Genomic DNA, 9683 nt, shown 5'->3' with positions numbered 1-9683 from the left:
AAGAGAAACCGTTAAATGATCAATGTCAGTAAAACGTCAATGCTGCAGCTACCAGCACCTGCTGGCGTTATGTTCTCCGCTCTCTGCTCTCCTCTCTTCCTTAGAATACAACAAGTAAGGCAACAAAAGCAAAAAGTCCCAAAAGTCGCTTCTTAAATACCCTTGTAAGCATATATAAGGGATTTTGTTTAAAAAAAAAAAAAAAAACAAGTAAGAAAGCTCTAGTCGAGACTGCTCGACTACGAGATCCCCTGAACCCTTGGAGTGTTAGCTATTTCAATAATTTTTCGCGTCTTTCACAAACACGTACGCACACACAGGCATACATACACACACACGCATACAGACACAAACGCATACACACACTCACATACACACACACATACACAAACACATACACACACATACACACACAAGCACCCACGCATAAACACGCATGGGCTGCAGTGTGCGCTTACTATGAGAACTTAATTGTTTAATAACTTTTTTTTATGGACGTACGATCTTCATGAAACTTTCAGATTATGATTATAACATGGATATGCATGTAATTGCTAAAGCACAATCTCTAGTATTTGAAATACGCTTTTTACAAAAGTGAGGGTGAGGGGGTGAATTTAAGGGTGAGGGGTAAATTTTAACAAAAACCGAAATTGTAAAAATTGCATATAAGTATACATTAAAAATTTGGAGACTCTAGCAATAAAGGTGTAGAAGATATAATTTTATAACTGGTTTTCGATAAGGTTTTTTATCGATAAAAAAAGATTGGGATGAGTTATCGATTTTTAATGATAAACTCGATATCCGCGCTGTAGTTACGAACATTTTACAAAAAATTTGAAGTCTCTAGCTCTTATATCTTCGGAAATCGGCGCGTTCAAACATACGGACAGACGGACAGACGGACAGACGGACGGACGGACAGACGGACAGACAGACAGACGGACAGGGCCAAATCAACTCAGCTCGTCACCCTGATCAAGAATATATATACTTTGTGGGGTCTGCCACGCCTCCTTCTGCCTGTTACATACATTTCAACAAAACCATTATACCCTGATTTCCCATTTTCAATGGGTTCAGGGTATAAAAAAAGCATTCAACTCATTAGAGCGATATTGGCTAAGTATTATATATAAAGATTATTATAAGTGCATTAAAAAAAGTATACAACTATATAAATACATTTGTGTATATTATGCCTCTCACAGATAGTTAACTTAGCGTTGCACACCAGTTGAGAAAACGTAAACACCAGACGCACGTGTAAGCAAAAACGAGAGCGCAATTGAGATGAGAGGGAAATTATGCATTGTGAGTTGTTGTTGGCCTTGCCCGGCTGGGACTTTTGCCATACTATGGGAAAGTACTATTACCCAAACAAGTGCAAGTGCTATACATGCATGAGTATATTTGTGTGTGAGCAAAGCGCAGCCGCAAAAATGTATATGAATGTACATACATATATAGATGTTTGTAACGAACTCACGAGTGTGCGCAGGCGTAACGCTTGTGACGTTGATATGCTAACCATAAAATGTTTATGAATGAAATGCTTAAATACACAAAAACCGACGTACACACACGCACACACCCACATACACATATACACAGATACGCATATTTCACCAGAGAGCGTGCGTGGTAACGGAATCCCCCTAGCAACAAGGTAGATCAGGTAAATGGGGTAGCTAAGAGCTAGCCACGCGCTGCTGCTCACTTTCTCTGTCGCGCTGGGGCCAAGGCAGGTTGGCCGCGAACAGCGCCGGCTTCCTCATTACATTATTATTAAATAATATTACATGTTCAAGGTGTTTGATTTATTGGCGCCGGCACACGTTGTTAGCACTTTATCAGCACCAGCAACAGTAAAAGCTACGCATGAATCAACGCCAAAGCAGCCTTGGCATTTCCTAAACAAACGAAAACGCTAAGATGGGAAAAGGCAATTATGTTGAAATAACATTGGCATTTCCTAAAAAATTCCCTTAAAAAAAAAAAGAATGATGGGAAATTATGCAGTTAATTGGCATCCTTTCTTGTCTGACGTCGGTTCAGTTCTAAGCACAATGTGTGGTTGTTGCTTTTGTTGTTGTTGCGGCGCCGGCGCGCCTTTTCGCTTACGCATGCGTACGTTCGCGAAGCGAGCGCTGCTCTCTTTACCTACCTCCTACCCAGAGAACGCGACGCTGCTGTTGATGTTGTTGCTGCTGCTGCTCCTGCGCTCTGGCTCTGGCTCTGGCTCGGCCCCTGTATTTGCATACGTATAAAAGCTAACAGCATTGGGCGAAGCTTTCATTTGAGTTCGCAGCTTATCAGGTGACGGGTCGGTGGTTGTTTTTCGTTTGATTTCGCTTTGCCGCCAAAAAGAAACACTTACAAAAATAACACGTATACGTCGCGTTTGCCAGTGGGGCAGGTGCAAGTGCATATAAGACAATTTTACAAATACCAATTGGAATTAATTAAAAACAATATTTAAAAATAAAAAAAATATAATAAAATACACAATCTATAGCAACAACAATGCACGTTAAGGTGAGTTGCAATAAAATGTTAAAATGTTGTTTATTTCAAGTCGTTTAAAAATCCCTGAGAAGACAATTTCAAAAGTTTATGTTGCAAATTTCCCAGTGTTTTGTGCAACATGTCTGGGAATGGTGGGAAATTTACAGCATAAATATTGAAACTCATTTAATGGATGCTAAATATTTTTTATTGCCGTTTTATCGATTGCCGCTCAAAGAGGGGTGTGTACCATGCAAACCTGTCGACAGGTAGCAATATCACCTGTATGGTGCTAAAAATAAATGTCAAGCAAATGCGCTTTTGTTCTCTGTAAGAAATAAAATAAGCATAAGCCCAATGCGGAAATGCTTATTACATAATTCCCATTATAACTCTGTGTGTCGGGGAAGTCGGGGAAGTTTTCGCACATTAAAACGGGCAATTTGGCTGCGACGACTTGCAAATGCGCTCCAGTTTTTAAAGATTTTTGTGCCCGACTTGTGACCCAGTTTGTTGGCCCCAAACCATCAAGCCGACAAGGACAGCGGCGTCACGACGCGTCGTCGGCTGTCGTCAGTCAAAGCTGTTTGCTTATAAATGCATATGCAATCTCAGATACATATGTGCGTACTCAGGTATGAGATGCAGATACACTTAGAGATATAGATACAATGCGAGATGTAGATACAATTAGAGGTGCAGCTGCCGATTTAAGATGCAGATACAGTTAGAGCTACAGCTAAAGTTGCTATTACAGCTACAATTAGAGACTTAGATATCGGTTGAGATAGATAGATACAGATAGATTTTATACAACTGGCGATGCAGATACTCATTGAGATATATTTTTCACATTTTCTTATCATCTTATTTATGTTCTTTCCCTTGCAGCTAATGTTGTTCGCCCTAATCCTGGGTAGCTGTCTGCTAAGTGAGACGCGTGCCTATTGCTCGCTGGACAAGATGAAAGCATTTGCCATGGAGGCCTGCGAGCGTCTGTTCCAGAAGGACGAGCCCAGAGAGAGACGGTCCATAGACTCCAGCTGGCATCATAAAAATAAGCTTTCACGTAAGTATAAACATATATGTATATCTCAATTTAGTATGAAATGCATATTTAATAAGGTCACAAAGTCAGTCAACCCAGAGTCAAAAGGAAGACGAACTCGGAAATGTTTACAAAAACTATAAAAAATCAATAAAAATATTTAAAATATTTAATATTTAAACAAAGCGCAGTCTTACACGATTTCAAGGCGCAAGTTCAAGTTGAAATGTAAATGTAATAAATTTCAAAATAATTTATTTTTATTCTTCTCTCTGCCCTTTGCAGATGGCAAGATGGATAAGAAGACGCCACATGGCGTCAAGCGCAGCAGCTTTCCAACTGGGGGCTACTTGAAGGTCAGCAGCGATCATTATCACCGACTCATCCATCTGGATGTACTGCCCCGATACAAGCCGCTCAAGCACAATCAGGAAAAGCGCCATAAGCGCGACAGTTCGGACAAGAGCTACAACAACATCTCCTACTGTTGCTTCAATCGCTGCAACGAGGATTTCTTCTGCTAAATGTTGCCCCATCACGGAGGCATCGCTAGTCAGCAACAGATTCCGTCCTTATCAAAGACATATTCAGAAATATGATCTTTAGTCGCGCTCTCACTCTTATAGAGTAGGTACCTTATATGGCTGATCCTCGTAGCGGGGCAGCTCGTCTTGCCACAGTATTACAGAGTAGAACAATCTATCAAGTATTAAGCTCTAAGTTTATCTTTAATATGTATCGTATAATAAATATATATATATTTATATTTCTATATATAACAACTAGAAACTTCTGTGTTTGCATTCTGAAAAGTTTGACTCTGTGAGATATACAAACGTTTGCGCCTCTCTCTCTCTCTCCCTCTCTCTCTCTGTTTCACTTTTTTACTCATATTGATTTTTACTCTTACAATCATCGCTCTCCATATCCATATTCAGATATATAATTCTCTGTCTCTCTCGCTCTCTCTTTCAATTTCTTACTCTCTTATTCTCACTCTCACTCGCTCTGTGATTCTCACTCTCACTCTCATTCGCTCGGGCACTCTCACTCTCACTCGCTCGGGCACTCTCACTCTCACTCCCTTATCTTGTTGGTCAAGCCTATAACATACATATGTTCTGCTTCTTCCTCCTCCTCTTCTTCTTCTATTATGTAATAATCAAAGCTGATCGATTGCAATTCTGTGAAATGCAAGTGGCTCGAACAGCTGCAACTACCTTACGTATTTCAAAAGCTCCACATGCCATGCTCGAAGCTTCACTGTACTGGCTGCAGCCGCCGGGCTAACAACTATGTGGAATGCGAAAGTCTTTTTGAATGTAATTCTCTGGCTCTCGTTTCTGCAGAGCGTTGCATTGGGAAGTAAGAAATACATTGTAAGTTCGACCACGTGTAAGATCGAAGATGCGGATCCCTTCGATGCGGAGGTGAAGAAGAATTTCGTGCGCTACAAGTATAACCGCTGCTCTGCCCTGCAGCCTCTGACTTGGGTGGCATACAACGAGAGCGTGCGGCGCTATCAACTGTACGTCAATTGGGATGGCTTCAAGGAGTACTTGAAGTTGGACCTGGATCTGACAGTTCCCTTGTCCGGGCCGCCCAAATGTTGCTACATGGCCGTGGAACGGCAAGCTGAGCTCATTGACTTCGGCAAGCATTGCCAGCAGTTTGCCAGTGGCGCCCAGCTGCCCGATTCGACAATTGGTTTCATCGTGCGTTGCTATGCGCAAGGCAAGCGCATCTATACGAATGCACATGCGACTGTGCCCGAGCAGCGAGAGGTACGGGAGCGCCTGACGCAGTGGGCAGATCAACGTGGAGGCGAACAGCCAGCGCTCAGTGTGCTCCTGATTGGCTTGGACAGCATCTCCCGCCAGCAGCTGATCCGTGCAATGCCCATGACCAAGCAGCAGCTCGATTCCAGTGGCTGGTTCGAACTGGCAGGCTACAACAAGGTGAGCAAAGGAATTGGGGAAGATAGAGAGAGAGAGAGAGAGAGAGAGAGAGAGAGAGAGAGTGAGAGAGGGAGGGCAAGAGGGAGAGAGATGTCATTAGCTTCTTTACTACCTTCTAGGTGGCAGGCAATACAGTGCCCAATTTGCTAGCTCTAACCACCGGCTACAATCGTACCAGCGCCATCTCCTTCTGCGATCCACGCGAGGAGCTCGGATTGGAGCGCTGTAAATTCATCTGGAAGCTCTACAAGCAGTTGGGCTATGTGACGGCCTTCGGAGAGGACGAGACCCTCAACAACACATTCAATCCGAACTTGAAGGGCTTTCGCGATGCGTCCGTGGATTACCATCTGCATCCGTATCTGATGGCGGCCAATCAGTGGCTGCACGTTAAAACTGAGGACTCTCAAACTTGTCTGGGCTTCCGTCCTTCGGCGGAGCATGTTTATGAGTATGCTCTGGAATTCGCACGTCGCTACCTCAACGACAGCTTCTTCGGCTTGTTCTGGACGAATATGCATAGCCAAGGGGACAGCATCTCCCGCACCGCTCTCAGGGATGAGTATATGCTCGAGTACCTCAGCCGTTTGCGGAATCACGGCATTCTGAATCGGAGCATTGTGATCTTTCTAAGTGATCATGGTTTAAGGGCCGGTCCGACATGGCAGACACCGCTTGGTTGGCTGGAGGATCGTTTGCCGTTCCTATACATATGGCTGCCGCTTCATCTGCAAGAATCCCATCCAGAATTTGTGAAGGCTTTGAAAGTGAATCGGAAACGTTTGACAAGTCCATATGATTTGTATGCCACATTGAAGCACATACTCCGCATAGGGAGTCAGAATCATTTAGACGAGCTGCTGGGCGACTCCCTGGACTGCCCCAATTGCCAGAGCGTCTTTCTGCCAATTTCCAGCAATCGAACCTGCTCGGATGCTGGCATCTCGGATCATTGGTGTGCCTGCAGATCGTACAATAGATACAAAAGATTTTTGGAGAGGGATTACTTAATGGCCGCCCTGATGGTGCAGCATGTGAATAATAGGTATGATAGCTATGCGAGTAGGAAATTCGCCGGTCGCTGCCAGCCCCTTACTTTGGCTAACATCACGAAAGCCTATTTGGGGAGGCCTCATAAAGCGGATAGGTCAGGCATTTCCCTCCATCGTATACAGGTTATGATGGCACCCACGCTTTCCACTTATGAGGGAACCATATTGTTCAATAACAGCTCCAAAGAAATGCAGATCTCGGACATTAGTCGTATGGACAAAGTAAAGCCCAGCTGCCTTGGCGAACAATTTCGAATTGTAATTTGCAGTTGTCGATAAAAATTTGAATAAAGAACACAACTGGCTCATGAACCAGTTGCAAGGGCTGCACACACAAAACTGTTCAGTTCCGATTAATTAATATAAACAAAATTAATAGGGCTGTTAGCAATCGATAGGCGTTCCAGGACTCCGAAAAAAACCTACTGAAGCTTAATCTGAACCACTAGCAAATAGTCCAAGTATAGTCAAAATATATTCAAAATATATTTTTATAAACAATATAAATTAGAGATTACATGTATAGTAAACACCTTGACAATTATCACACTTCGTCTTGGTAGAGCTATGCTCGTCCTTGGGCCTCAATCCCTCGAAATATTTTGTAAGAATGGATAAGATTTCATCTTTCCGCTCCAATAAGAATTCCAATGTAAGATTTTCGTAATTATTGATGCACTGCATCAAAATGTGATAGAGCACCAATTCCGTGGATAGAAACGTGTTCAGTCCACGCTCAATGCTATCGAGATTATTCTCCAGAAATTCACGTGCCAGCTGTAGGAGCAGCTGCATCGCTGGCCCGTCGAAGTATTTCACCAGAGCATTCAGCACATCCAATAAACTGCTCTGATGGCCAATGTGCTCCACAAACTTCGGGCCAAGGGATTTGCCGACGGAATCCACATTCAAATGCAGCTGACCTTCGCTATCCCGACTGATCAGCGTTCCTGCTATGGAAGCTAGCGTGGCTGCACCTTCCCGCAAATGCTTGTACGAGTTGTGCAGACCTAGCAGTGTCTCCTTAATGGGTATATCATTCAGGGTGCGCACCATGTCGAAATGCTGGCCAGGAACATGGCCATTCAGCTTCGACGACTCCTTAGCGATCTGTCCAAAGGTTAGTCTGCAAGCAATTTAATCTTGTTAATAAAAGACATTTGGTTTGATTGTATGGTTTACACAACAACCTGGCTTGCTGGTTCACCGCTTGCCTCAAGGATTGACCATTTGTCAAACGATTGACTAGGCGCAGATTGTTAATGGAGTGCGTAAAGATCAGCAGACTGGCGGCTATGTGGAGCACATCGATGCTGCATAGAGGTTGGTCCTCGTTGATTTTCTGCAAATGAGAGAACCGAAGAATAGTTAACACGAAGCCACTGTAGAATGCTAAGAACTCACAACTTAACAGTGAACTGTAACCAGACGCTATTCTGCACAATGTAAATAACAGAGCAGACTTTATAACAGAGTAAAATGCATGCACATATAACAGTGTATACCAGATTAAATGTATAACATAATTATATATACGTAGGCAGACAAACAATGTATGTATAATAGATAAGATGACATCAACGCATGACTCACCAAATACAAATCGTAAACGCTGTTGGCCACACCTGTGCCCGATATAACGATGGACGACACATTGATGCCCTTCACGGCTAGCTGAGCAGCTGCATTCACCTCTGCGCTCGCCGCACACAGAGCTGTGGTGGCTTCCATGGCACCCAGGCCGACGACGCCGCCAGCTACGCCCAGCCAGCTGTTACGTGATTCTCGCTCACGCAGCGACAGAGATTGACAGTGTTGGCGGCGATCATAAAGGCAACTGATAGAACGTGCGGTACTGTAAGCAGCCGCAGTGGCGCCCACAACGGCGGCTGCCATCAAAATAGGGGGAGCCACGGGGACAGCCAGAGCAGCCGCCACGGGCACACTGGCAGCCAATCCACCAACTGTAGCCAAGGCATCGCCAGCTTTATATATGAGACCAAACGATGCAGGCGTCGCATGGACCATTAGATGTACTCCATTATCGGGATCATGGCCGAATCGATAGATGCCCTGGCTGGGGGCAATCATTGTGCCCTTGGGTAGTCTGTTGTGGAAGACATATTGCCGCCAGTTCGCATAAACACGACCATGCTCATCGATGAAGATCATGCAGCAGTTGTCGCTATTCTCGTAATCCTCTCTCAAGCATTTGCGCGTCCGTATTACAGGATGACAGCTGAAATTGGTGGATCGTAGCGCCTGCTCTGGATCCTTTTCTGGTGTCACCAGCACGTAGATGATCGCCGAAAGTAACATGCGATTTGTATAGCGCCTCTGTTGCCACACATTCTCAAAGACCTTCTGTCGCTGTCGCTCCAAACTTTTGCTTGGCTCTGTGCTATCTGCATTGATGAGGTTCGCAATCTTCTGCTTGAGCACCTCCTCTTGATCTGCTGCAAGGCTGCAGAAAAATAAATGAAGTGCATGTTACATATATATTTCATTAGCTTACGCATCCCAAATTATTTCAGAGTGTAGTCCACTGCTCAGTGCAAAGTCCTGTTGCACCTCGTACACGGAGCGCGTCATTATTTAATTACATAAAACGTATCACAAATATTTATAATATACTCGATCATCTGTTTTCTGTTATTCGTCTGGTTGCCACGACAACTGTTAGCTGAGTGAAGGTGTTACAGATTTGAGGAATGTTTGAATGCGATTAGCAATGTATATACATACCTGATATGTTTATTATATTTAAATTACATCCCTGTTCTTAGATCCCAGTGGTTGGCGCGCGCTTCGTCCCTTTGATTCCAAATAATAAAGTTCTGACCACAGGGCCGCTAAAACTTTTGGAAATATTTCGATTGAACGGTGGATAGAAATAAACGAAACTTTAGAAACAGTTTATATTTGATTATATCATGATAACAATATATTACTATATTCAAGAGCCAATTTAGTTTTTAATTCCAATTTGATTGGTCGCACACTTCATCTTAAAACGATACCAAGTACATAACTAGCATTGATCGATACCATTCAGATTCAAAATGCTATTGCGATATAGCGATATCTTAGCCTCATCGATATAATTTGTATAGC

At 43.6% G+C, this 9683-nt stretch overlaps 3 protein-coding genes across 4 annotated transcripts; 2 read left to right on the top strand and 1 right to left on the bottom strand.

Moving 5' to 3' along the window:
* The first annotated feature begins 2283 nt into the window (after positions 1–2283).
* Ilp8 (Insulin-like peptide 8) lies at positions 2284–4348 on the top strand. The gene is made up of 3 exons (XM_018007253.2): positions 2284–2541; positions 3403–3580; positions 3845–4348. The coding sequence occupies exons 1-3, from the start codon at positions 2530–2532 to the stop codon at positions 4081–4083; spliced, it is 429 nt and encodes a 142-aa protein (XP_017862742.1). The 5' UTR covers positions 2284–2529; the 3' UTR covers positions 4084–4348.
* Positions 4349–4805: 457 nt separating this feature from the next.
* On the top strand, positions 4806–7912 carry LOC108612469 (uncharacterized). Of its 2 annotated transcripts, XM_089467793.1 has the most exons (3): positions 4808–4938; positions 5041–5517; positions 5637–7912. In XM_089467793.1, the coding sequence occupies exons 1-3, from the start codon at positions 4855–4857 to the stop codon at positions 6846–6848; spliced, it is 1773 nt and encodes a 590-aa protein (XP_089323919.1). In that variant the 5' UTR covers positions 4808–4854; the 3' UTR covers positions 6849–7912. The 2 variants fall into 2 exon arrangements, with proteins under 2 accessions (XP_017860840.1, XP_089323919.1); XM_018005351.2 differs by having other exon boundaries at positions 4806–5517.
* LOC108613659 (uncharacterized) lies at positions 7032–9659 on the bottom strand. The gene is made up of 6 exons (XM_018007240.2): positions 9521–9659; positions 9315–9427; positions 9085–9252; positions 8163–9033; positions 7760–7911; positions 7032–7695 (listed from the first exon to the last, which is right to left on the bottom strand). Exons 3-6 carry the CDS (start codon positions 9159–9161, stop codon positions 7077–7079), a joined length of 1719 nt encoding a protein of 572 aa, XP_017862729.1. The 5' UTR covers positions 9162–9252; positions 9315–9427; positions 9521–9659; the 3' UTR covers positions 7032–7076.
* Between the last annotated feature and the right edge of the window lie 24 nt (positions 9660–9683).

This window comes from Drosophila arizonae, chromosome 4 (genome assembly GCF_054131065.1).
Source record: "Drosophila arizonae isolate 15081-1271.41 chromosome 4, UAZ_ARI_1.0, whole genome shotgun sequence".
Lineage (NCBI taxonomy): Eukaryota > Metazoa > Arthropoda > Insecta > Diptera > Drosophilidae > Drosophila > Drosophila arizonae.
This window is presented reverse-complemented; position numbering and strand designations above follow the sequence as displayed.

What these genes read in the sequence shown, in the direction of transcription:
- Ilp8 (XM_018007253.2), top strand. An exon ending in TCATAAAAATAAGCTTTCAC is followed by an intron (nt 3,581 to 3,844) that starts GTAAGTATAAAC and finishes TGCCCTTTGCAG; the next exon opens with ATGGCAAGATGGATAAGAAG.
- LOC108612469 (XM_018005351.2), top strand. Translation starts at nt 4,855, where the DNA reads ATGTGGAATGCGAAAGTCTTTTTGAATGTAATTCTCTGGCTCTCGTTT. An exon ending in AACTGGCAGGCTACAACAAG is followed by an intron (nt 5,518 to 5,636) that starts GTGAGCAAAGGA and finishes ACTACCTTCTAG; the next exon opens with GTGGCAGGCAATACAGTGCC.
- LOC108613659 (XM_018007240.2), bottom strand. Translation starts at nt 9,161, where the DNA reads ATGACGCGCTCCGTGTACGAGGTGCAACAGGACTTTGCACTGAGCAGT. An exon ending in TCTGAAATAATTTGGGATGC is followed by an intron (nt 9,034 to 9,084) that starts GTAAGCTAATGA and finishes ATTTTTCTGCAG; the next exon opens with CCTTGCAGCAGATCAAGAGG. An exon ending in GCGGTGAACCAGCAAGCCAG is followed by an intron (nt 7,696 to 7,759) that starts GTTGTTGTGTAA and finishes AATTGCTTGCAG; the next exon opens with ACTAACCTTTGGACAGATCG.